The sequence below is a fragment of the Cibotium barometz genome, chromosome 4 (genome assembly GCF_041138505.1).
Source record: "Cibotium barometz isolate CiBa-2024 chromosome 4, ASM4113850v1, whole genome shotgun sequence".
Taxonomy (NCBI): domain Eukaryota; kingdom Viridiplantae; phylum Streptophyta; class Polypodiopsida; order Cyatheales; family Cibotiaceae; genus Cibotium; species Cibotium barometz.
In genome coordinates, this window is record NC_141049.1 from 2289731 (window position 1) to 2317729 (window position 27999).

At 45.4% G+C, this 27999-nt stretch overlaps 1 protein-coding gene across 3 annotated transcripts in view; it reads left to right on the top strand.

Moving 5' to 3' along the window:
* Window positions 1–27999, top strand: part of LOC147638801 (protein S-acyltransferase 21-like) — a 34862-nt gene that overhangs the window by 422 nt on the left and 6441 nt on the right. The window contains exons 1-5 of one of the 3 annotated variants that reach the window (XM_086784567.1): window positions 970–2010; window positions 2215–2328; window positions 2414–2791; window positions 2996–3064; window positions 3214–3285. In XM_086784567.1, the coding sequence (XP_086640693.1) occupies window positions 1957–2010; window positions 2215–2328; window positions 2414–2791; window positions 2996–3064; window positions 3214–3285 (687 nt within the window). In that variant the 5' untranslated portion in view covers window positions 970–1956. Of the gene's footprint in view, window positions 1–969; window positions 2011–2214; window positions 2329–2413; window positions 2792–2995; window positions 3065–3213; window positions 3286–27999 lie in introns of those variants that run through there. The other 2 variants (XM_086784582.1, XM_086784575.1) reach the window with 2 other exon arrangements.

Sequence of the window (27999 nt, forward strand, 5' to 3'; positions counted from 1 at the left end):
CCTGCCTTCCGTATTATCATGCATGTCATATGAGAGGAACATGCATACCCTCGTGGCCTCTTTGTGTTGCCTTGACATCTCATAGCTGACAATGATGCACTTGTTTCTTAGAGAAGGTCCCGTGTTCCACTATCTATTTTCACGGGCATAGGGATGCGGGTGACATGATTCTTACTTCGTTCTCCAATATTGCATTGGCCTTGCAGGGCAAAGGCAACAACCAAACAAATCGGATGTGAGATACATACACGAGCACACCTCCATGGGATAGTAGCTTGAGCTGAATTTTTATTAGTGCACCTACTCTAGGTTTCATACTAAGCTTGCTTAACAAGCAAGTGATGTCTCATGGGCTCAGTAACCCCTTCTACTTATGAAGCTTATGTTTATACCTTTGTTTACTAAGCTACATCAGATGTTGAGGTTGTCAATTTTAGGATTGAATATTCTCATGGTTTAACTCTATGCCAAGGTGAGCACAATGTACTTTAAATGCATTCACGGTCACACTCCATTTCCCATGATACTACTCCCATTTCTACCCTGTGCTGTGGAGACACATGGAATGCCTCTCGAGATGCCGAGCTATCTCAGCAGACAAGGCTGTGGTGGTGGATGATGAAGTTCTTTCTACATATCAGAGTACTCGACCAAGACTCCTCGAAACTAGTTGATCATGTCATGCTTCAAGGACCAGGTGGCATCTCTCTCACTAACAACCGACTTTGGAGGTTTGTGGTCTTCCCAGAACATGCTTGGTTTGCCATTAGTGGGAATCTTGCGAGAGATTCCTATTAACATAATGTTGGGGCTAGCTTCTAGCTGTATGTGGGCTTCTTGCCATTGTTACAAGGTGTCATGATTGGAATGCCAAGCTACACTCTTGTGGGTATGATGTTTTCCTGGCTATTCTTTGGTGTTGTAAGGGCAATAGGTGGCTTACCAACTATTGGTACTTTGTTGTTGAAGGGATCCCCTGCACCTCATCACATGAGGAGACCTTCTACAGTAGTGTGGATGCTTGTCGGCTACTAGATCCTCATCTAGTGCTTCCACTCGGTTCCCCACCCCATGCTTCAGGAAGGTGTCGAGAGGCTCTTAAGGGATTCAAATCCCTATAACTAGGCTTCTGCTCTTCTCCAAGATGCGGCCTTCTCACCACAGCTCAACCTGGAAGATTAGCTTGTGCACCCTCCTGTGGACTACATGGGTGGCCCCTGATCCCTAAGCAACTATAGGCGATTTCAATGTTGAGCTTTGACAGCATTATGTTCCCTTTTGCCAGATTTTGGCCACCCTTGGCCATCCAGGGACTAGATTCTCTGAAGAGGGATTGTCTTTGCTCCTCTTCCGATGATTCTTTCTATCACAAATGCTACAATGGCTATATGTAAGACAGGGACTTGTTTTATGATGGGTACTTCCCGTTCAGGCAAGTTGTTACACCAACCGTCTCTTTGTGAACGACAAAAGCCAGTTGGAACACGTATTGGTGCTATGCCTACGTGCTGCAGGAGCCAGACTAGATCATCAAATTCTTATGCTGCTGGAGCGTTGAATGACAGGTTATGCATTAGGCATGGTAAACTCCTTCTAGGCTAAACTTCAAGATGAAGTGCCAGTAGTTGAAGAGGGGGCACATGCACTTTGGAATCAGCTAGGATTCTCTTTACCTGTATCTCTTCCGTCTTAACAAAAAAGTTATACCAAATCTTAACACCTGTGAGAACAGCCTCTTCTTACACACCCATGAGATTCAAGCTTCTTTTAATCTGCATTTGCTTGTGAGCCAAAGTGGCCATGCCACATCTCTCATGACAGAACATTCTCACCTCTTTAAGGTGTACTAGGATTGGTTGGACCATTCACAAAGATAAGGTGTGAGTAAAAAATTCCATTTGGCATGAAGTAACAGAATCTAGTGAGGGGGTTGCTGAAGACAAGTACTTGAGTGATATGATCACACGAACAAGATCGCTCTGGCATCTAGATCAGTGCCATAAGCAAAAGGTGAGATAATCTCTTTGGTTTGAGTACTTGGGTGCTTCATGGATCCAACTTGATGACCCAAGCTTTCTATGTAGAAGAAGCAGACAATGTATGTGTGTGCCAAAACCCACCACCCCCCAACCCACCCGCCCCCTAGCAGAATAGTGCTTTTTGCATTTGAGTGACTTGTCCCTCAGTAAAAGCTAATGGATGACTTTTTTCCAGGTGGTGGCAATTACTGTCTTTTTCATATTAGCAACTGTTTTCTATGTTTTTCTTGCTCCTTTCTCGGGGAACACGATTTTGGAATATGCTACCATCGGACTATATTCACCTGTGGTATGTTCTCTTCTCGTGAATTGTAGAAACTTTTCGCTGAAAATATCATAAGATCTGAGGATTCAGCATACATTTCATCTTTCAGGCCTTTGCAGTCTTTCTTCTCTACATCCGGTGCACAGCTATTGATCCTGCAGATCCTGGAATTTTGTCTGGTGGTGGTGGCCAGAGATCTGCTGCTAAACAAGAAAAATCGCTACCACCAGAGCTGCCATCAGTTCTTAACTCTTCTCCAAATTGCTTAGAGCAGACAGCTCCTTTCTCAAATAAGATTTCCAACATTGAGGAAGCCCAATGTGATGCAACTAGGCTTTTAGAGAAGAAAAAGAAACTGCTTTCACTTTTCCATGTACGATGTATGCTAGGGTGGCTAGTTGAAGACGACAAATGCAGGAAGGATGGCATCGAGCATCAGTCAACTGCAGATGACGATGTGCTCTTTTGTACTTTGTGCAATGCAGAGGTAAAACTTTATTCCCACTAAGCAAAAACTTTTCTGACCACCCAGTCTCTTCTTGGTACTAATCTTGGATCCTGGATAAGGTAGTGCTTGTCATATGGTTGTATATAAATGGGGTTCTGCCCTTGTAATTCCAAATCATATGTAGCACCTCTAGTCTGCTTGTGGAAAGTCTATGCTTATAAATCACGTGAACTGTCAGAGCAGGTACACAAATTTAGCAAGCATTGCCGAAGTTGTGACAAATGTGTCGAAGGTTTTGACCATCATTGCCGGGTATGGCATATGCCAAACTTTGCACGGTGGTGCTGTTTATGCATTCAACTCGGTTTTGGATGTTTATTCTTGCTATTTTGTATCTGTTTCTGTAATGGTTTCTAGCAACAAACTTGCACAAATCATCTTTGTTGATTGGCTGTATGCAGTGGCTTAACAACTGTGTTGGAAGGAAGAATTATGTCACGTTTATGTCACTTATGGCTACAAGCCTTTTTATGGTAAGTGAGCACCTTCATTTTGTTTGTCTAATGTACTTGTGTAGAATGTCCTGATTTGATGATATTCAGCGGACCCCTCAATACAGCTATTAAAGCTAAAAACTACAAGTATTTAAATATTATTAGTGAATTCCAGGAGATTTGATGGCTCTTGGCAATCTAATCCATACGACACTGTGGCTGTAAACATACTTCACACATGCCAAGTTATTGTTTGAGCCCTGGTTTGAGAATGATTTTCATATATGTCTCCAGTCCACAGTTATCATGTTTTAATAAGAGGATTATTGACATGCATCCATCGGTGAATAGTTCTTTAAACTTCACAAGATAGCCACGGGAAACTTTACCTTGTACCTTTCTTATGTGCCAGTATCTGCTCGGGAATAAGAACCTCATCAAGTTTCTCTGCTTCCATCTGAGCCTCATCTGATACATCCACAGGCACCCAAAACCTGATTGCACACTCCACCCAAGTGGTAAGCACAAGTCCCAATGAAGCATAGTAGATCACCACCGCTAAACATAGAAAGAAGCTGCCTTCCGAACCCCATGAAGCTTCCGTGAAGATACCACTGGTGTCAAACTGTTGAAAGCCATAGCCTTCAACCCATCTTTTGCACCATAACACTTCAACTGCTTTCTTGTTCCTGGCTGACTACTTCCTGTCCTTGGTGTCTTTTCTCCTGAGCTTCATCTTTAGCTTTTGCTTTTCACCTCATATAGGCAAAGACACAATCCAGCACTGTCTTTCCTGCACTTCCTTTTCACTTTCCACATGTTGAAGCTTTTGATGTGACAACCACGGGCTCGCCTCCTTGAGAAAGTTGACGATATCCCGGCGACGAAACCATGAAACCGGCCTTCAATGAAGGTGTAGTATCCTCAGAAGCGGTCTGCTGCCCTGTAACAAATAGGTTGCTGTATGCAAGGGGGCGAAAGGTATCTAGTGAGATTACCCCATAGACCTGCTTCCATCATGTTGTTCTAAGCCTGTCCGGTCTGGCTACGGAGATGTCTTAGCGATGCTGTCTGCTCCATGCTGCAGAAAACCGCCCGCCTAGCTGTCACATGCAAGTGACCTGCTCCACGACCGCCAGCACCTGGCCAGATTCTCTGCTGCGTGCCCATCCTCTGCACCGCCTTCCCACACTTGGTGTCCACCTGGCTGCTCGATTGGCTGTCCGCCTAACTGACGCCTGCATGGCTGCTCACCTGTCTGGTTGCTGGTCACTGGCAGCCCATGCACATAGCACGTTTGGTGTCCTTTCACTTTGGTAGTAACCCGCCTGGCGCCCAGAGCTGTTCACAGCCCACCTGGCTGTAGCCATGCGCACAGCCCGCCTGGCTGTAGCCATACGCATAGCCCGCCCACTTGTACCACACGATGACCACACCTCGACTCCACATGGCGACCCTACGCTCCTCAGCTCCGCCACCCTTCGATTTATAAGGAGGCGATGCGCTTTCTCAAAAACGCCAAAAGCAGATGGCAAAAACGCATGCCTCAAAAAAATAATATTTTTAAGCCTCAAAGGTTATTAAACCTTATAAACAATAAAATTCCCTTTTGTCCCCTTTCACACTTAGGCTGGCCACCATCTATGAGTTTCCTTCTCATATCCAACTAAGGCTTGTTCACACTGTTCGTGCCCGTGCCCGTGCCCGTGCCCACATACAGGTACACCCACACGTGTGAAGCGAAGTTGTTGAAACAAGTGTGCAAGTACAGACTGGTACAATCACTTCCTCCAGTGCAGACCCACGAGCTGATTTTGGTAAGCTCTGAATTTGTTCATCTATCTCTCTTTCCATTGGCTTATGTCTGTTTGCAGATTTGAGTTATCTGGCCCCTTGTGAGAGGAGGGGTATGGCAGATTGAAAAGGTTGGAGACAGAGATTGAACAGTGAATGTATGTTTGTGCTGAGATGTTGAATCATGTGCATGAGATATGCCAGATGTATGCTCATGGCTGCCCTGCTAAATGGTCTTGGCTGATCAGAGGGAGGCACAGAGTGTTGCTTTGAGACACAGATCTGTGTGTGTGAATCCTCTGTGCTAAGAGGTATTGTGGGCTGTCAGATTGGACATACAGGTGTATTCTCTTGGCTGATTTTGTTGTACTCAGCCTTACATATTTTTGAAATTGAATAAAGAAATACCGCAAGGGGCGCCAAGCTTTGGGGCCAACAGGTGTCGTTTTATTTTCAGATTGGGGGCACTCTAGCTCCATTCATTTTTGTTTTCATATCTAGACTACAAGTGGAAGGGTGACTGCTAGTCCACCGCACTTTGGTTTCTACCAGAGGCCGGTTTCAAGGTTCCGTTGCCGGGACCAATCATCAACTTTCTTAAGGGGGTGAGCTCGTGGTTGCCTCGAGGAAAGTCATCGTCGCTGAAAAATTCAGCAAGCATGTCTGATACAGAGGATGAGTACTTCTATCATGAAGAGGAAGAGCAAGAGACCTCTCCTGAGAGAGATGTATCTGAGGATAATCTTGCAGGAGAACAGGCTGCAGATGATGAGCATTATGAGGATGTAACACAGCCAGAAGATGTACTTAGTAAAGAGGATGATGATGCTCGGTTTAAAGATCGTTTGGCTGGTGTTATGGATGTATTTATGCAGCTCACACAAAGTGAGAAGTTTGCTGAATTTATGAGATCCCGTACAGAGCCCGAAAAGAAGAAGAAGAAGGTGCGTTCTAAGAACCTTCCTCAGGGTCATAGTGGTGCCATCCCACAGGATCCATCTTTTGGCCAGTTTCCGAACATGCAGCATGCTTATGGTGCAAACTCTCAGAGTTCCTTCTTTGGACAGCCATCCATTCCTCAGCAGAATATGCATCCAGGTTATTTTGGTGGTGGCTCTGTGTTCCAATCCATGACTGGGGGTTACCCTCAGGGAGGCATGGGTATGCCAGGGCCTTTTGGAGCAAATTTTCAGCCTGGTATGCAGGGGAATATGTATGGTGGAATGCAGTCCGGTATGCAAGGAAATATGTTTGGGGGCATGCAACCTGGAATGCAAGCGAATATGTATGGTGGAAACATGGCTGGAATGTTTGGAAACATGGTTGGAATGTATGGCATGCTAGGTGTGGGAATGGGTAATGTTGACCCAATGATGGGCATGAATGTTGGGGGCAGCAATCTTGCGAAGCCACTTCCATATGATAATCTAACGCCTATGGGAAAGGCCAAGGATTATAAGGAAGGGGGAGCTGCAGTGAAGTTTGATTCAGTGGAGCCAAAGATAAATTGAAAGCACTTACCTTTTTACAGCAGTTTGATGCTGCTTTTTTTGGTGGGAATTACACAGTGTCTTCAAAGGTGAGGAAAGCTGCCACTTTTCTCAAGGGCAATGCTTTGCAGTGGTGGTCTACTCTTCTTTTGCAGGGCATAGCACCCACTACTTGGGTACAATTTAAACAGGTTTTCTCTTCCGTATGGCTCACATCTACATTTGAGGTGGATGTTATGACCGCATGGCATAAGTTGGATGCTTCAAAATGTGAAAATTTGGAAGATTATAACAAGAAGTTTTGGGAAGCTTTACTCCCAGTGACTTCTTATCGTGCAGTGCCATTGTCTGAGCAGGTAGAGAAGTATTGTTGTGGGCTGTCCAAAGAGGTGCGAGATTATTGTATCAAGACTCGAGTAACGAACATGTCACAGATGATAGAGAATGCTATGACAGCTAATGCATTACTCACTGGAGGATCATCTGGGTTTAAAGGCAGTAAGAACTTGAGCAAGAAAGCTGAAAAATCTGGGCATGCTTCTCGTGATGCTAAAGGGTCTTCAGAGACGAGGTATAAGAAATTGCCAATGCCCAAGAGGACTTCTGAGGAAAGACAGGCTTTGAGAGATGCTCGGAAATGTTTTTATTGTACTGAAGAGGGGCATATGTCATTTAATTGTCCCAAGAGAAAGTCCCAAAAGGACTCTGACAATAAAGAAGAGCCCAAGTCAAAGAAACCAAAACCTTCTGCAGGGTTAGTTCCTGATCTTGTTGGGGAACAGCCAGGTGGTGAAGAGAGAGTTGTGCAGGGCATGGGGCAAAGTGAGAGATCAAAATGCCTTGATATTCTTTGACACAGGTGCTAGAGCCAACTTCATTTCACCAGATTTGGCTGGCCGATTGGGGATTCGTGCAGAGGAGATGGGGCCGTTATATGAGGCTAACATGGCTTGTCCAGGGTATGCAGAACCCATTACTCCTATCATTGGGAAGCTTTGGCTTCATTTGCAGGGTTATGTGGACAGCGAAGAGTTCTTCATTATGCCTTTGGATGGCTGTGATGTTTTGTTGGGGATGCCATGGTGCCACAGAGTACATGCGGTGGTGGATACATATAATAGGAAAATCACTCTGACTCATAGAGGGAAAGAACATGTATTGGATGTAAAACTCAAAGGGGAATCTGTTCCTATTGTATCTGCTTCGGCAATTTCATCAATAATGAAAAAGCATCTTTCTGTGTACTTGATTTATGTAAAGGATGCACAAGATGATGAGTCTAAGTCTAATTTGTCTATGTTAGATAAGGACAGGACTGATTTCTTATGTGGGTTCCAAGATTGTTTTTTCGAGTCATTGCCAGGAGAACTTCCTTCTGAGAGGCCAGAAGATCATGCCATTGATCTAATTCCTGGTAGTACTCCACCGAATAGACCGCCGTACCGTGTTAGTGCAGCCCAACAGGAAGAGATTATGAGTCAGGTGTGCAGGAGCTTTTGAATAAAGGGTTGATACAGCCTAGCTCATCACCCTTTTGCTCACCTGTACTCCTAGGGCAAAAGAAGGATGGTTCTTGGCGCATGTGTATTGATTACAGGGCGCTGAACAAGAATACCATCAAGAATCGATTCCCCATACCGAGGATCGATGACATTTTGGACCGCTTACAGGGCTCTACAGTCTTTAGTCGTATTGACTTAAAAAGTGGGTATCATCTTTGAACTAAGCTTGAATTCATCATTGCACTGCCACTTGTAATGGAGCATGTAGAAATTATCTCAAAATTCTATGGTGATCGATTTCACATGGCGCAACAAGACTATGTACTTGCTTATGCGTAAGGGGCTTTGGTACCTAATTGAGAATGAACAAGTGGAGGTTGAGCCACTTTAAAATAACAAAGCATTGAGCCTTATTGCTCAAAACCTCGGTGACGATGTGATTAGTCACATTGCCGGTATCAAGGATGCCAAATTGACATAGCAGGAGCTAAACAAGATTTCGGCACCGACTCAAAGGGCTCAAAGATCAACCTTCTCATTCAGTTTTACAAGCTCGACAAGGGCACTGAGACCATGGCACAACATATCAGCAAGTTCAAAGATATCAAGCAACAACTTAGTGCTCTGAAGAAAGTTATTGAAGAAGATGAATCTATTGTTGTGCTGTTAAAGAACGTTGACAAAGCACCATATGAATCACTTGTCGCTACACTTAAAAATGTGCCCAATACTAAGATTCAAGACATAAAATCATCTTTGCTTGAACATGAATAAAAATTCAAGGAAAAAAAACCATTCAAATCACATTCAAGTGAGCAAGTACTCTATGCAAAGGGTGGGATATTTTAAAGGAAAAATCAATCAACCCCTCAACTTCCAAGGTGTTATCATCGTGGAAAACTTGGTCATACAAAGAATGAATGTTACAATAAAGATAAACCAAAGCTTGTTCGTGACTTTTGTGGAAAAATTGGTCACCTAGAAGAAGATTGCTATCAAAAAGAGAGTCACGCAAGCTACATCGAGATCAAAGATGCCCCAGCAGAAGACACTCTTTTAGAGAAAGAACTATTGTATTCTTCACCCCTCTTGTTTCTAGAAAAAGTGTGATGTAATCAGCCTCTTAGGCCATATGATGCACTCAAGCTGAAATTCATAGCCAAAGTAGCTGTAGTGCCAAAGTAGTCTAGCACAAGGGGAGAGAGAGGAAGAGTGAAAGCCTAAAAATTGTATCCAATCTAGCATCAAGGGAGGGTGTTGAAATGAGCAATGCTAGAGTGCCAAGTCACCTAGTTAGAGTTATTCCACATGAGCTATCGAAGCCTTGTTGTACTTCCCTCATATAAAAGGGGTCACTTTCAAGCAATGGAATCAAGCAAGCTCTCAAGCCTTTTTAAGACCACAAGTCTTAATCGTGTAACCTAATTGTGCTTGAGTCTAAATCTTAATTAATTTGGTCATTCATCATTATGATTGTCATTAGGTATTATCCACCTTAGCTCAGCTTAGCACTAATGACATTAGGTTTAACTCACTCTCACCATCACCATCTCCATGGGAGCTTGGATTCTCAAGTTCTAACAGACATCTCCTCCCATCTTCTCTCTTTGGCTCTACCAAGTATATTATTTGACCCAATTCTATTCCTGTGCCTTTCTACCATGTTGAAATCTCTAACCACAATCTATACTTTTTGGTTATTAAGCTGGTTTAGCTAGCTCCACATCTCTCCTCTTTGCTAAGTAAGAACCCTATACACATTTACCAACCAAAACTGATTATTTCCTTTGTTTACGTCTATCACTAAAATCCCACCTAATTGGATGGTTATGTAAGAATAGTGGAAGCTGGATCAACACAATACAAAGTATTGAATTGTAGAAAGAAGAGAGTAAATAATATTACTGCTTGCAAAAACTTGACTACAAACTGATGGCGTCTGCCCACTCGTGGGCTTCGGGTAAGGAGCTTTGATGGCAATCTAGACAGACTTTGGACGGAGGATGTCTTGCTTACAAGAGTGCTTGAATACAATGAACTCAATGAATGAACTAAGGCTATCAAACTAGTCTATATATAGTACCTAAGGTCAACAGGGACATAGGTCGGCCACGTCGGCCAACCCACGACTTGGTCCAAAATCACATCATCTTACTGGGACCATATTAGACTATAACATAGTTCCATAGGAACTAGGCGCAGCTCCCATGGCCATTTGAGACCCTTTGGACTCTCAAACGGGCCTTGCAACATGAGAACAATGTGTCCTTGGTTTGTTGTCTAGCACTCACTAATGTAGTCACATAGCCCGCACAAGCATGTATCCTACTTGGCAAAATGCCAAGTCTACATAAGTCGTCTTCTAACTTTAGCCACCATTGAGTGTCTAAACTAGAAACTGCCGGGTGCTTGGGTGCTCACCAACGGCTAAAGAGGCTCTTACAAAATAGAGCACATCCGTCACCCGTAGAAACAACACGAGAATGGAGCATTGAGGAAATTCTTACAACTCCCTCAATGTCCATCCGTAGATGAACTATCTCTTTGGTCCAACACCGAGTCGATGAAGATGGTGCTCTAGAAAATCTCCCCCCAGAGCCTTTGTGAAAATGTCTGTACAATTCTCTGTCGTTGAGCAATAGACAAGCTCCATCTCTCCATCCATAATTAGCTCACGTACATAATGATACTATATCTCAGTGTGCTTTGTGTGAACATGAAACACCGAATTCTTGGCGATAGCCATGCAACTCTGATTGTTGCACAGCAACATTGTCACTCACTTTTGAGCAACACCCATGTCCTTTAAGCTCCTCCTTAACCAGACTACTTCGCATGAAGAAAAGCATGCTATTTTGTACTCAGCCTCTATAGAAGAAAGTGCCACTGTAGGCTGCTTCTTGTTGATCCCAGATGTCATTCCAAGCCCAATAAGAAAGAAACCGATTTCCGGATATCACAATTTCTTGCCCAATCTGAGTCACAAAATCCGGTCAAGGGATTGTCCGATTTGTAAGTGACGCCATACCCAATGGTACCTTTGATGTATTTCAACAACCGCATCCTTGCCTTCTAGTGGTTCTCTCATAGCTGATTTGAGAATCTGCTAAGGACATCAACTGCAAAGCTGATGGTAGGCCGTGCATTGCAGAGGAAGATCAAGCTCCCCACCAACTTTCTGTACTCCTTCATATCCACAAGTGGAGAAGCATCTTTAATAGAAAGCTTCGCATCAACCTCCATGGGTGTAACCACGGACTTGCACTCGGCCATGCCGAATGTCTTCAGAATTTCTCTTGCATACTTTTGCTAAGAAATGAAGATTCCATCTGACTCTTGCCAGACCTCTATCCCCAAACATAAATGCGTAAGTCCACAGTCTGTCGTATCAAACTTTGAACTCAACATCTCCTCTGTCTACCGAATCTTCTCTTCATGGTTCCCCGTCATAACGAGGTTTTCCACATATAGGACAATGATCATGTACCTGTAATTCTCATAGAAAATATACAAATTCGCATCTGATGGGCATTTAGAAAGACCAATACTTACAAAGAAAGCATCAATTAGTGGTACTATGCTCGAGGGGCTTAATAAAGCTTTTGGAAAAGTACAAAGATTATTTTTCAAAAGATCTTCCTTATCAACTTCTGCCAGAAAAGCCGGAATACCATCAAATAGATATCATTCCTGGTAGCTCTTCTCTCAATCTTGCACCTTATCGTGTAAGCCGACCTCAACAAGAAGAGAGAAGAAAACAGGTGGAGGACCTACTTAGTCGTGGCCTGATTAGGCCAAGCAGTTCTCTTTATTGCTCCCCAGTTCTCCTTGTTCAAAAGAAAGATGGCACATTTAGAATGTGCATTGATTATCGAGCTCTCAATGTGTATTGATTATTGAGCTCTCAACAAGATCACTGTGAAAAACCGCTTCCCAATCCCAAGAATCGATGACATTCTAGATCGATTAGGAGGCTCCAAGATCTTCAGTCGGATTGACCTAAAGAGTGGCTATCATCAAATCAGGGTGTTACCACAAGATGTTCATAAGACCACTTTCCACACTTCATTTGGCGGTTATGAATTCTTGGTTGTTCCTTTTGGATTGACCGATGCACCGGATACCTTCAACCGAATGATGGAATGCATCTTCCAAGATCATTACCAATATGCCTGGGCATTCTTTGATGACATTCTTGTGTTCAGCAAGAATGAAGAAGAGCATCACCAACACTTGGAAGAGGTTTTGCAACTTATTCAAGAACACTAGCATCTAATCAATGGTAAAAAGAGTGAGTTCTTTATGGATAAGATAAATTATCTTGGACATGTCATCTCTTTTGAAGGCATTCAAATGGATCCTGGGAAGATTAGAATTATTCAAGGATGGCCAAATCTTCGAGATGTGCATGAGGTACGATCTTTTCTTGGATTGTGCTCATACTACCGCCAATTCATCAAGCATTTTGCACACATGGCTTCTCCTCTACATGACTTGACAAAGAAGAAAAGCTCTTTTCGGTGGATGGAAGCTGAGAAGGCAGCCTTCACAAAGCTGAAAAAACAGCCCTCATCATTCCTGATTTACTAAAACCTTTTGTGGTGGAGGCAGATGCTTGCGGAGATTGCATTGGAGCAGTTCTCAATCAAGAAGGCCATGCTATGGCTTTTGAAAGTCCTCGGCTAATTGATGTAGAGAAAAGGAATGACATTTATGAGAAGGAATTATTAGCTGTGGTACATGTCTTAAAGATTTGGAATCATTATTTGTTAGGCAACGAGTTTCTGGTTAGAACTGATCATCAAAGCTTGAAGTATTTCAAAACTCAAAGGCATCTACAAGAAAAACATGCGAGATGAAAAAACTTCCTATCCATGTTTCATTTTCAGATTATGTATACTCTTGGAAAGCATAATGTAGTGGCAGATGCACTTTCTAGAGTCCCTCAAATTTCAACCATGATAGTGGCCCATCATGAAGAGTTTCAGGAGATGTAGGACACATATGAGAAGCTGATTTTGCAGCTGTTTGGGCAAATGTACAGCAAGGAGGGTCTCATACAGATTACTTTATGAGACACGGTTATCTCTTGATGAATAATCGCCTTTGTATCACTCTTCCTCTTCAAGAAAAAGTGTTGAGAGAAGGCCATCAGCATATGCAGGTCATCGAAGACGGGCAGCCACTTTGAGTGCACTAGAGCGTTTCTTCTACTGGCCCACACTTCGAAGAGACACCCATGACTTCATAGAGTCATGCTTGGTTTGTCAAAAATCCAAGTATAATAGACAAAAGACTCTTGGTTTGCTGTAATCCTTACTAGTTCCAGATGTTCCTTGGGAATCCATCAGACTTTAGTGTTTTATGACAAGAAATAAAATGTGATTGCTTGTTGAATCTATCAATTATAACCCAAATCATGTCATGACCTTGTGGAGTTCTTGGAATACCTGAGATCCTTCTGAAATAATATCTGATAGAGATTCTAAGTTCACAAGCAATTTTTGGCGGGCTTTATTTGAAAATTTGGAGACTACCTTGAAGTTTTCTTCTTCTTTCTATCCTCAAAATGATGGGCAAACAGAGGTCATGAATCTCACACTCCTTGATATGCTCAAAGCTTATGTTAGTGAACATAAGACTCAGTGGGAGAAATACCTTCCTTTGCTGGAGTTCACCTACAACAATACAGTGCATTCATCTATAGGAAAAGCTCCAAATGAGGTTATACAGGGTAAAGTGATTCCACATGGCAACTATATTTTGTTCAAATTGATAAAAGCCGTCTGAAGCAAGGAACCGGCCAAACTTCATCTTTTCCAAAGTTGTCCAATATATATTATGGACCATTCAAAGTTATTGATTAGATCAATGAAGTCTCTTACACTCTTGATCTTGCACCTCATTGGAAGATACATAATGCTTTTCATATAAGTTTGCTAAAGCCTTATATTGGACAAGAACCAGAAGAACCCATCATTGAAGATCCACCTTTGGTGAAAGAAACTGAACAGGTGCTAGATCCGTAGTTCAGGTTTTACAGAAAGGATTGATGCCTTGGAGTGTGGGCTAGATCCGTGGCCTGCTAGAACAGACAATTACAATCGATAAGATCATTTGACCAATTAAAGTCTATGTTAGAGTGATTGCTTGATTTTAATTTTACATGAGTTAGATGCATCAGATTGAAAAATCATTACTGTTTTGTGAATGTGAAAGGAAAGAGCTTTCATTTGACTCCCATATTGGGGGTCCCTAAAATCTAGAGCCAGGCTCTAAAAAATAGGGACCTCAGTTTTCCCAAAAAAGGCTAACCCTAAAAAATAGGGATTTCCTAAAGTTTTGGAATCACTTACTATGTTTAGTAATTTTTGCATCCTAATTGTGCTTGCTAAATTTGGAGGTTTCTATTTTTGACAGTTGACACCTCACCATAGAAAGTTCTAGAAGAATGGACAAGTGTCCCAACACTTGTCACTTGAGTTTCCAAGTGTTCCTCCACCTATCCCACATTTTAACATGTGGTTGGTCTTATTCAGCTTTACTTTCCCTCTTAAGCTTCAAAGGTCTCTTTTCCTATAAATACAACCCTTTTCCTCTTATTTTACACACAACTTCCTTGCTGAAAATCAGTCCCTACTCACCCCAAAGTAGCCCACACCACTTGGACACAACCCTTACCCCTCCATGAACGCTTCCACATGATGTAACTACTCCATCTTCCACCCTTCCCCATGCTGTCCATAATTACAGCAAGTCTGTAAATGAGTTTTCATCTTCTTTCTTACAAGTCCAATTTCAGCTTTATTATCTCTCTTTTTCCTTTATCTTTGGATCAAGTACAAAGTTACAACCATTGTACAACTCTACATCAACAAGAAGGTTGATTACTCCCTTTCGTTCGGGCTTCTCATCTCGCCTATGTATTGTAAGAAAATGCATTTGCAAACTTGCTAGTTTTTTTGTGTTCATTAGCGTAGACTTTTGCATGGTGTGTGTGTGTGAATATTACTTCTTCTTCACTCTCAGGTTGATTGTAATTGAGCTCAGTCCTAAGGGTTCAACCCTCAATCTGGCTCCATCATTGTAATTAATTTCAGCATTGAGTTTATTTGAAGTAAGCTCTTTATTCATCTATTTTACGTGTAAAATAACCATCGAAAATAAACGAAAATATTAGTTGTTAAGCATACCACGTTGTTCAGGGCACTTACAACAACTACTCCTCATACAGGGGTCCTTATAAAATAGAGCACATTCATCACCCACAGAAACAACACGAGGGTAGAGCATTGAGCAAATGCTTTTCCAACAGGTTAACAATAACAATTGGATTTCAAGCCTTATGGACCATAGTCATAACGACCCTAAAGCCGTGATCCAAACCCCCATAATATACTTACAAGCCCTTAAAACTTTGTTTGAATCATTCAAATCTTAAGCTTCTTTTCACTAACATGCTTCCAAAAGACATCCCTCTTCCGCTTTGTATTTAGTCCTTTTACATTCCAAGAGCAAGCTTTCACTTTAAGATTGGGTGTCCGGCACCATCTCTCCTTCCTATACCTCTATCAGTCTTCTTTTCATACAGTCTGCACTCCTACTGATCAACCCTTCTTCCTCTACCTCTATCAGTCTTCTTTTCAGACAGCCTGCACTCCTACTGATCAACCCTTCAACAATTTCATCATCTAGGAGCTCCAAGTCACTGCCAAGTTCATCAACCCTCTGATCCTGTACTACATAAACATTCTCTTTATATAAGGGGGTATGAGAGGACAAAGAAGTGTCCCTTACTTTGAAGGCCTTCCTCTCAAAGACTGTGTGCCACTTATCGTCTTGTACTGCCTTAGACGATCCTTCTTTTGGAGCAGGTTGCTGCTTCTTTCCCAGAAGAGGATCCTCAACCATTGGAGAGTCCTGTTCTCCTTTGAATTACTGTGGTCATTCTGTTTGCCTTTCATTCCTCCTATAGGAGGGTGGTTAGCATGATTTTCTTATGCTCCACCCTTTTGAGGGGGATTCCGCCCTTCTAGCTTACCTTCCTCAACCTTTTCTTTGATCTGCAGTCCTAACTTATCTCCTGCTAGAGTCACCTTCTTGGAGTGCAACGCTACCTGACCCTTCCCACGTGCTGTCATCGCCAACGCTTTGGCGGACACACAATCCTTGGCAAAATGCCCAAATCTTCCACATTGCACAATGAAAAGAGGTCCTTGATTTCATGGTATTGACCCACCTGAATTGCCATCTCTGTTTAGACTTGAACGTCTATGTCCTACGTGATGCTTACCTTGTTTGAATCCTTTCCAAGGCACACATTGCAAGGCACAAACGAGGACCTACCAAGCAGCTTGCCCGAGTCTCGAATGCATGACCAAATTAATGGTGGTAAATCTACCAACTCTACCCATAGTGGCCGATCCTTTTGATACATCAAAACATGAACCTGGGGCAAGATATGAATGAAACTCCTCATGAAGAATAGGGGAGCTTTTGCAAGAAAATTTGGCACCCTGGTTGAGTCCACTTGTTTGAAGAACCCCTTGTCCAAGTAGAGGATCTCCCTAATGCCTTGGCTTGTAGCATCTCCTCTTCAAGCCAGTTTACTAGCTCAAACCTAGGTAGTACTTTTCCCATGCAAAATAGCATAACCTCACATGAAGCGAAAGTGGATATCTATTTTCCCACAACTTCCCTTGGGGAAAAGCTTGATAACTTGTAGATCTTGACTTATTTCTGCCATGTAACAACCCCATAGATCTCCTAAACACAAAACACACGTGATTAGTACAAACCCCCTAAGAGGGGTGCAGGCTAGCTCACCACCCAACCATAGGTTCTTTGCTTTGAACGTCCTCCGAGCCAAGGGCCAAGGTCCAAGGTCCAAGGTCCAAGGTCAGACTCCCACAGATCCATGCTTGATAGCCTGGCATTCCTACCGGCTATGTCTCATAGAGGCTCTAGGTAAGCCTATTTGTGCTATGTGACAATTGTGGCTGGAGTCTTGGTCAAGACTTGGACCAAAAGTGAGGCTATATGAATAATAACCCATGTTTCACTTAAATAGTGTCCATTGTTGTTACAAATAACCAAATTGTTACAAATAGCCAACATGCATGGATTTATTGATAATAACCTTAGCCGTCCCTACCTGCTTTCTCCTAATCCTAGGACTCCCCTAACCTTGTTAGATTAGGCTACTAATCCAAGGGATTAGTATCACGTACGTAACATACTTCCCCACTTAAGACATTTCCACTCTTGGAAATAAACAAGGAAACTCAACTACATTCGACAATTGGCTCCATAAGCTGGTTCACACATGTTCAATCTTTCCACTCATGTATCTCGTTGGAGTGGAGATCAATGTAGCAACACACACATAGATGCAACAAGCAAGAAGAGAGAGATGGAAGCACAACATTCAAAGTAGATTGATGAGAATGAGTGAAGTACAAGTAAAGTGACATGATAAGGTCACTTACACTCCTAAGAGTGTGTATATACGCTTGGGAAAAAAAACCTCCTAAAGAGGAAAAAATTGTCCCGGCCCATTATTAGCCTACGACCACGCGCTTTGGCAGCCAGCCAACGCTTACTTCCAAGTTTGTGCATAAACTTGCTCAATTGGGAGACCCCAATCTGAATATCTGGCCTTGTATTACGTAGATAGATGAGGTACCCAACAGCCTGCTAATAAAGTGATGCATCAAATGGTTTACTTGCATCCTGGAGACTAAGCCTAGCACTTGTCTCTATTGGTTTAGTAACAAACTTATAGTCTTCAAGACCAAATCGTGTAAGCAGCCTTTGTATGTATTTTGAATGCAACATCACAATACCATCATCACACTGCATAAACTGTATGCCCAAATAATAATGCAATGAACTCAAATCTGTCATCTCAAAATGACATATGCAATTCAGCCTGGAAGGTTGAAATCTTCTCCTCATTAGGCCCTGTGAGTAGCATGTCATCAACGTATAAAAGGATGACCAAAAAACAATCTTTACGCCTCTTAACATAGAGAGTACTCTCAATTGGACTTTTGCAAAAACCATTTGCAACCAAGTGTATGTTTATCTTCTTATACCATGCTCTAAGAGCTTGCTTAAGGCCATATAAAGCTTTTCTTAACTTGCATACTTTAGATTCTTACCTCTTCTCAACAAAACCATGAGGCTGAGATACATAAACCTCCTCATGCAAGTCACTATTTAAGAAGGCAGTCTTGATATCCAATTGATGTACATTCCAACCATGATACGTTGCCAATGCAATAGTACACTTGATCCTAGTCATACGAGATGTTGTGCAAAGGTCTCATCATAATGTATGCCCTTCTCTTGAGAAACCCTCTGCAACAAGTCTTGCCTTGTAGCGATCAACGCTACCATCAGCTTTACGCTTTAACTTAGAAACCCACTTCATACCAATGGTCTTTTTACCATAAGGCAAATTTGCTAAATACTAAGTGTCATTTTTGAGGATTGAGTCGTACTCATTCTACATGGCTTGCATCCAATGATCATTTTCCTCTGCTTCCTCAAAGGAAACAAGTTCCTCTTCGTTGCATATACTAGCAAATGAGAGCATGATCCACAAAAGAATAAGATGCATGATGAGAACTTGCAAAAGGAGTAGCTAGCTTGTTGTCCCGCAATGTCTGCACCAGCCATTTTGGCATACTCTTGGATACCTGTATAGTTGCCTTTCCTCATCTACTACATCATCCATAATTCTCATCTGTTGGAATTAGGGTTAGGGTTGCAACAATGTACACACACAAGATAGAGAAGCTTGAGAGCACACAAACTCACTAGATTAGAATCAACAAATGTGTGGCAGATACAAAGGATAAGTACATACCCCAAAATGAGTAGATAAGCGCATAGGGAAAAAATCTCCTCGTGAGGGAAAAAGTGCCCTGGCGGTCCTAAGTGTGTTCACACAAGTTACTACCATATAATACTACAACTCTCCCCTGGAGTGATGATGTGAACATGTATAAGGTATCAATCCTAAAAAGGTAGTAACCCAAAGCTTTACGAAAAGCTTCTAACTTTTCACAAAGAAGAGCCTTCGTGAATAAATCTGCCATGTTGTCATGTGTAGGCACATAGACTAAGCTGATCTCTGTCTCGCAGAGAGTCTTTCCTTGACATAGTGGTAATGCACCTCAATGTGCTTAGTGCGAGAATGAAACACTAGGTTCCTCGCAATTACTAATGCGCTCTGGCTGTCAGTGAAAATCGTAGTGCTAGACTACTGTATAACACTCAAATCAGCCATAAGACGTCTGAGCCACACACACTCAAGTGTAGTTGTAAAAGTTGCCCTGTACTCAGCTTCACAGCTAGAAGTGGCCACTGTAGGCTGTTTTTTACTGAGCTATGATATACATGAATCACCAAGGCGAAAGCAAAACCCACTAGTGGACACTCGTGTGTCATAACATGCAGTCCAGTTTGAATCATTGAAAGCATGTAGCTGTGACTCACTCCCCTTTGGATAAAATAATCCAAAATACTGGGTGCCCTGTAAATAGTGGAAAATCCGCTTAACAGCTTGCCAATGCTTCGTACCTAGGCTATGCATAAATTTGCTCAACTGTGAGACCGCATACTGTATATTTGGCCTCGTGTTGCATACATAAAGAAGGGATCCAACAGCTTGTTGATACAAACTAGCATCAAAAGAGTCTTTTGCATCTTGAAGACTAAGTCGAGTACCTGTCTCCATAGGTGTAGCCACAGGTTTACAGTCTTCAAAATTAAACCTCTTCAATAGCTTATGTATATATTTAGACTGCAGCATAACAATGCCATCATTGCGTTGCATAAACTGAATCTCCAAATAGTAATGCAAGGGTCCCAAATCTGACATCTCAAACGATGATTGCAAACCAGCCTTAAAGGCTGAAATTTGATCTATATCGGGTCTCGTGAGCAGCATGTCATCAACGTATAGAACGATACCCAAAAATGTGTCCTTACTCTTCTTCACATAGAGGGTACTCTCTGTTGGACTGTTGCAAAAATCATTTGCAACCAAATATGCATGAATCTTCTCATACCATGCTCTAGGAGCCTGCTTAAGGCCATAAAGAGCCTTTTTTAACCTGCATACTTTAGACTCTTCTCCTTTTACAACAAAACCAGGAGGTTGCGATACATACATCTCCTCATGTAAATCACCATTCAAGAATTCAGTCTTAATGTCCAACTGATGTACATTCCATCCATGATGTGCTGCCAAAGCAATGAGACACCTAATGGTAGTCATACGAGATGTGGGTGCAAAGGTCTCATCATAATCCATGCCCTTTTGTTGGGCATATCCCTTTGCAACAAGTCTGGCCTCGTAGCGATCAATGCTACCATCTACTTTGCGTTTTAACTTGTAAACCCACTTAGTACCAATGGCCTTCTTGCCATGAGGTAGACCTGGCAAATACCAGGTGTCATTCTTAAGTATAGAGTTATACTCATCCTGTATAGCATGCATCCAATGATCATCATCTTGTGCTTCCTCAAAGGAAACAGGTTCCTCCTCATTACATAAAGTAGAAATGAGACATGATCCACATGAGAATAATCTACACGATAGAACCTGCCAGTACATTCTCAATAATTGCCTCATCAAAAGGCTGATTTGCAAGCTGATTTTGCACCTGCAAAGGCTGCTCTCCATACATCATGCCATCTCCATGAGAGAACTGTTCTTCCTCTCAGCCACACCATTTTGCTGAGGTGTGTATAGCACTATACATTAATGTCTTATGCCTTTTTCAGCCACATATGCATGAAATTCCTTGGGCATATACTCCCCCTCTCGATCTGAACAAAGGGTGACAACTTTACATTCACATGCATTTTCAGCCATGGATACAAAGTGCCTAAAGCACATAAAAACCTTTGACTTCTGCTTTAATAGATACACCCAGCTATATCTGGAGTAATCATCAATAAAAGTGACGAAGTAGAGATATCCCCCAATAGATGGTGTCCTCATAGGACCACATACATCACTATGTATAAGCTGTAATTTCTTAACAGCTCTCACAGATCCATCTTTTGGAAATGATGCCCGATGCATTTTACCAAGAATACACCCCTCACATACATGTCTAGCAGGGGTCTCAAGAGTTGGCAACTCAGACACTATATCATGCCTTTGAAGGCGTAACAAATGTGGTGTGCAGAGGGGGCAGTGGCACCATATCACTCATAGCACCAGTCGTAGAGACTGAGCAAGCATCATGCTGTAACTTCTCAAATACATCCATCTTGTATAGGCCTTGAAACAAGGTACCTGAGACAATGATATAATAACTATCATTTCTATTCTGAACTGTACATCTGTCATCCACAAATTTCACCATCAAGCCTGACAAGGCTAAGGCTGAAACTGACAACAAGTTCTTCTTAATGCCTGGTATATATAAAACTTTAGAAAGAGTAAATGCGCCTCCATTAGCAGTGAGCACAACTCTATCAACTCCTTTGACAACATATGAGGAACCATTTGCACATGTGATGGTTCCTGCACTTGGGACAGATTCCAGAGATGAGAACAAATTTTTTTGTAAAGTAATGTGCTTACTAGCGCCACTGTCAAAGTACCAAGCATTCGATTCTGTCATTGACATGCATACATCATGAACAGAGGGGTCATAACTGCAATGTATAGTCCATGTCCAATCATCTTGAGAAAAACTTGTAGATTCCTTCTTCTTTGCACTTGGTGTACATGCATCAGCCTTAGCCATGCCCGATTCTTTCTTTTTCTCCTTCTCTAGCCTTTTTTTGCACTCATTTATCTAGTGCCCTGGTTTCTTGCAATAGTGACACTTGTCCTTCTTTTTAGGCTTATCACCTTCTCTCTCTGCATCCTTGCCTGAGGATTCTGATTTTGGCTTATAGCCACCATGCGAAGAAGCTTTACCTTTGCCTTTCTGACTGGCAACAACAAAAGCTTGGTCACCAACTCGCATAACAGATTTGTTTTACCTAGACTGCTCTTCTTGCAAGAGTACTGAAACCAGCTCATCAAATGTAAGGGCATTTGGATTTCCCTTCATCATGAGTCTAAGGGTAGAGGCAAAACTCTGATAAGAATCCGGCAATGCATTGAGAACTGTGGGCACCAATGTACTATTAGGATATATCTCATCCACAGTAGCGAGCTGCTCCTTAAAATCTTTGATCTTGGTGAAGAAGCTGTCCATGGAGTCTCCCTCATTCATGTGCTTAGACTCCAATTGTTTGCGCATATATGCAACACGTGCTTCATTGCGCACCTGGTATAATGCAGCAAGTGCATCTCATGCTAGGATCGTGAGGAGGGAGGCAGACTAGTAGATCAAGTGTCAAGGAAGCTAGCTCTGATACCAATTGTTGGAATTAGGGTTAGGGTTGCAACAGTGCACACACACACGATAGAGAAGCTTGAGAGGACACAAACTCACTAGATTAGAATGAACAAATGTGTGCCAGATACAAAAGATAAGTACACACCCCAAAATGAGTAGATAAGAGGGTGTACATACGCACAGAGGAAAAAACCTCCTAGTGAGGGAAAAGGTGCCCTGGCGGTCCTAAGTGTGTTCACACACATCACTACCATATAATACTACATCATCAACAATAGATTGATCTGTGTGACTGAAATTTCGAGTTTTTTTACCAGTATGGGCTGATTTGCAGCACCTTTTTGAGCATCCATTTGCTCCACATATGGCTTCCGGGCATTGTACAAAGATAGGAGTGTATCAAAGATGGCCTGTGAATATACATTTTTTGTTTTTTACATGAAAAGAATGGGCTTAATTGAGTTCTCAATAAAGACGAACATCTTGACTCACCAAAATCCGCTTTGTGGCTACTATACCCTTGGCTTTCTGAGTTGTATTCCACAAAAATACATTTTATAGCCTTATCATCTAGCTTATTGCGTTGTTGCTCAAGCACAAGAGCATAAGCAAGACAACCAACAACCAACAACCAACAACACTCAAAGTAGATTGATGAGAATGAGTGAAGTACAAGTGAAGTGACATGATAAGGTCACTTACCCACTCATAAGAGTGCATACATACGCTCGGGGGAAAAAACCTCCTAAAGAGGGAAAAGTTCCTTGGCCCATTATTAGCTTACGTCCACACATCACTACCTTTTAAATGTTACATATTTGTCATAGGAAATGCACAAATATGCAGCCACTATTCCTGTAGTTATCTCAGTGGACCCTGCTCTTTTTGATTAGTTGGACTGTCGACCTCGCCTGCTCCGCTTCACCCCCCCCCCCGCTGCTTCTCGCCATCGCGCCCCACTCTCCCCCCCGCCAGTCATCCGCTGGCTCCTCCGCCCTCTCCCCCGCCTTCTTCATCGCGCCCCTGCTCGCCATCTCTCCTCCGCCTTTTGCCTCGCGTACTCCCCGCCTTCACTCCCCCGCCTCCCTCCTCGTTTCCGCTTTCTTTCCCCCCGCCTTCTCTTCCTTGGCCACCTTCCTCACTGCCTTCCCCGCTTTTCCCCCCGCCGTTTGCTTCCTTCCCCCATCCTTTTTTCCTCCGCCTCTCTAATCACCTTCGCCTCCCTCTCCCCCGCCTCTCTTCTCTCCCCCGCCACCTCTCCCCCCTCCGCCTTCTCTCTCCTCCCTTCCGTCTCGCCCCTCCGCCCACCGCTAACTCCTCCCCGCCCCCCCCCCCCCCCCCCCCCGCCCCGCCCCGCCCCCGCTATCCTGTAGCCCTCCGCCTCTCTTTTTTCCTCGCAGGGCTGTGTCCCTCCCGTTGGTGACCCCGGTTTCTGGCTTTTTCCCTCTGGAGGACTCCATGGAAGCCGCTCCGACTAACCCTGGCGATTCCGGTCTCCGTCTGGAGTTCACAGCTGAAGATCTTCAGTTGTTTGTTTCCACAGTTACCGCTCTTGAGGCCTCCTCCTTGGTCTGCAAGATAGTGGGTAGCCGTCCGATGCGGAGAGAGCTTCGCGACCTTCTGCAAGGCAGCCTTGTTGGCGTGCCCGCCAAGATCGTCAGCGTAGATTTTTTGGGACGTGGCTACTATCAGGTGGATTTCGAGTCCCCACAGGCAGCTCAGATGGTGCTGGCTCGGAGCCCCATTGCCCTCCGCTCATCCCGGGCGTTCCTGGCGCGATGAACTCATGGTTTCGACCCGGCTTCTGACCCGCTAGCAGGCGCGACAGGTTTCCCGTCACTATCTGTTTTCCTGGACTCCGTAGGGAGTACTTGCCCCTCTTGTCATCCATTGGCAAGGCGTTCGGGCAGGTGGTTGAGACGCCTCAGACAGCGGCTTCAGTGATTGCTCGGGCAGCAGGACTCCCGGCCATTCGGGTTGTGGTTCCGTCACCGGAGTCCCTCCCGAAGACAATCCTTCTCCCTTGTCTTTCTGGAGGACATGATATACAGCGCGTGGAGTATTCGGGGGGAGATGGGCCATCTCGCACGCGCCTGTCCCCGCAAGGGGGCTCATCCTTCACGCTATGCCGCCTCCGGACCCCCTGCAGGAGACCCGAGGGGTGGCCATCCACTTCAGAGACCGGACATCCCTGGCTCGTCACAGCAGGCGCCATCATCAGACGAGCAGACCCCGGCGGAGGATGCCGCGCAGTCCCAGGAGGCTGGCGGATGGCAGGAGGTTCGCCGGCGGAAACGCCCGGCCCGCAGGGACCATCGTCGCAGACGCCAGCAGGCAGCACAGGCTGGCGGACAGGCGACTCCGGCTGGCGGACAGGCACCTATCCGCACTTATGCTCCTGTCAGGGATAGGCGGCCAGCAGGTCCCACCCCGATGGACGAGGATTCAGACTCAGTGCCCGTTGAGGCCGCTGGTGGAGCCTCCCACGTGGAGACCCCGCTCCCGCCTCCCCCCGCGGGGGGCCCTGCCCCCTCCTTGGAGCAGATTCCTGAGGATCCTGGGCCGCACTCTTCGACCCCCGGCTCCCCTTCCCCTCACCCGGAGAGCACTCCTTCCACCCTCCCCTCTCCCCCCCAGCCCCACCCCTCCCGCCTCCCCCGGCGGCCCCCCCTGACACCTATCCTCTGGCAGATGCCTCTCCATCCTCTCCTCGCTCTCCCCCCTCCTCGCCACGAGCCCCCATCCCTCCCTCGGCCTCTCCAGGATACTTCGCCAGACCACCCACTGCCCCGGGGCAGCGCAGCTGGGTAGGCCAGAGCTCAGTCCAGCGGCTGTTCCACCGCCTCTCCGGGCCGGTGGAGATGGCGATCCTCGCTTCACCCGCCATAGAGTTCTCTCCAGCTTCCCCTGGGGGGCCCCCGCGAGTGATGGGGCTACCAGTGGATTACGGTTTTTTCAGGTGCCTCCAGCTGGACGCTGGCCCGTTCGAGACACTGGTCGCGCCCTTGCGAGTTTGCGTGGTGTGCCATCCCTCTCGTTCTCCCTCTGTGGTGAGCAGCATGGTGGCGTTCTCCTTTCCTCTCAGTGTTGCCCCAGACACAGCATGGGATTGCAACTCTGTAGAGGAAGTTTTGCGTGATCAGATACTGGAGTTTTCTCACCACTTCAGTGACTTGGGGCTCACGGACCTATTGCAGACCCGATTACACTCAGCCCGCATGAGCTTGTTTGGTATAGGAGACTGGCGGGCGGATCCGGTCCACACCTCAGTTGAGGCGGTGCTTCTGATTCTCCTCCATGCCGCCCCGAGGGTGCAGCCTACCTTTAGATACATATATGCAGAGGATTGGTCTCACGCCTATGCCCTGGACAGGGCGAAGGCGGAGTGGGGCTGGACACAGAGACAGGTCACCCTCTTTTTGGAGAGACTCCGCACCCGGACAGACAGTGATTATTCTCCCTCCAAGCCGGCGCCCAAGACTCACAGAGTGGAGGGCAGATCATCCGGGCCGGCTGAGAGGGGTGAGCCAGTGGAGGCTGCTTCACTTGCCATAGCTCATCCATGAGGATCCTCTCATGGAACATCCAGGGTCTCGGTGGACATCGCTGCTACATTGGTCGGGGCAGACTTCGCTAGGAGATCCAGAGGGCTCTCGTTGGAGGACCCATAGATATCCTTTTCATCCAGGAGCACCACCTTTCTGCCGGGCGTACCCGCACCTGCGGGAAGATCTTGCCAGGCAGGAGTCACACTTTTTGGTCACCGGCATATGGCTCCCAGGGGAACCAGGGTGGAGTATGCATCTCAGTCAGCGAGCAGCTTCTATCCGAGGTTGTGGACTCTGGCATTCTGGTCCAGGGTCGTGCGCAGTGGATCATCCTTCGGGTTGGGGAAGACCGCATTGGCTTCCTCAACTTTTACGCCCCTAATGGGGTGAACGGGAGAGCCGAGTTCTGGAGCACCATTAGGCAGTCCCTCCCCTTGGCAGACCACTGGTGCCTCGGAGGGGATTGCAACATGCTGGAGGATGCAGAGGACAGGATGGGGGGCAGCCAGGAGACCATTCATGGACCGGAGCTCGCTGCCTGGGAGGAACTAGTGCTACAGGTGAGAGGCCAGGATCCGTGGACTCTCCCGGAGTTTGGCAGGTTGCAGGGGAGTCTATCTTTCTCGCGCTCGGATAGACGGGCCACAGGAGTTAACCTATCCCGCATCGACAGGTTTTACATTGATGAGTGGGCCTGTGATAGAGGTGGCACAGTGGGCATACTTGCAGGCTCCTTGTTTTCAGACCACTATCCAGTGCTTCTCCAGATCGAGGACCCCACGAGAGGAGAGCAGGGCCAGAGCGTCCGGATTCCAGATTGTCTCATAGAGGAGCCCGAGATTGCGATCAGAGTTGAGCAGGTCTGGCAGGAGCTGCAGTTCAGGAGAGGATCGGCAGCCAGCGATCTTGCCAGTGGCTTGCAGGAGATCAGCCAGATGCTCAGACAGGCTGCCTTGGACCGGCTTGAGGCCTTCAGAGAGCAGGAGAGGAGCCTACGGAGGAGTCTAGCGTCCCTCCAGAGACTCCAGGAGAGGGATCCTACGAGCCCTTGGATCTTAGAGCAGATGGAGTCAGCTCGCACGGAGATCAGATCCATCGAGGAGAGGAGGGTGGAGTTCCGATTCCATACTCGGGCTTCTTTTCGGAGACAGGCTGGAGACAGAGTGACTCGAGATTTCTTTGAGGCGACAGGGCCTCGCTTCAGACGAGAGGGTCTCAGGCGTCTTCGGCAGGCTGATGGCCAGGTTGTGGTGGATCCCCCCAGGGTTCGGGCTATAGCCACGGATTTTTATAGGGACCTTCTCTCTGCTGAGCCAGCAGATGACAGGGTGAGAGAGGCTCGGGAGGCAGTCTGGAGCTTCACGAGACCGGTTGTGCCGGCCCATTTGCAGCACTCCCTTCTCTCCCCCTTCTCGGATACGGAACTGGAGGAGGCTCTTCAGGCATTACCTTGGGGCAAATGCCCAGGAGAGGACGGTCTTTCGGTGGCTTTCTTCCAGACGTACTGGGGCCTCTTACACAGGGGCTTCAGATTGGCTTTCCAGGAGATTATGGAGTCAGGAGTCATGCCGGACAGCATGGCAGAGGGGTTGATCCACTTGATCCCCAAAGAGGGAGGAGACAGACTGGAGATTAGACAGTGGAGACCGATCACCTTGCTAGGCACGGCCTACAAGGTCCTAGCTAAGGCGATCGGCAGGCGGCTTCAGCCTCACCTTCCGGACATCATCCACTCCACGCAGACTGGCTTCATCCAGGATAGGAGCATTCTGGATAACATTTTCTCTTTCTGGGAGGCTACGGCTCTGGCTAGATTTCGGCAGGAGGATCTGGCAGTGCTCCTTCTCGACTTCGAGAAGGCATATGACCTGGTGGACTGGGCCTTCTTGGAAGGCACTATGGAGAGGATGGGCTTCCCCCCTCAGTGGATCCGTGGGGTCTCGGCACTCTACACATCGGCTCATAGCCAGGTGCTGATACATGGCGTGCGCGGAGAGAGGTTCCAGCTCTCGCGCTCGGTGCGACAGGGGTGCCCCTTGGC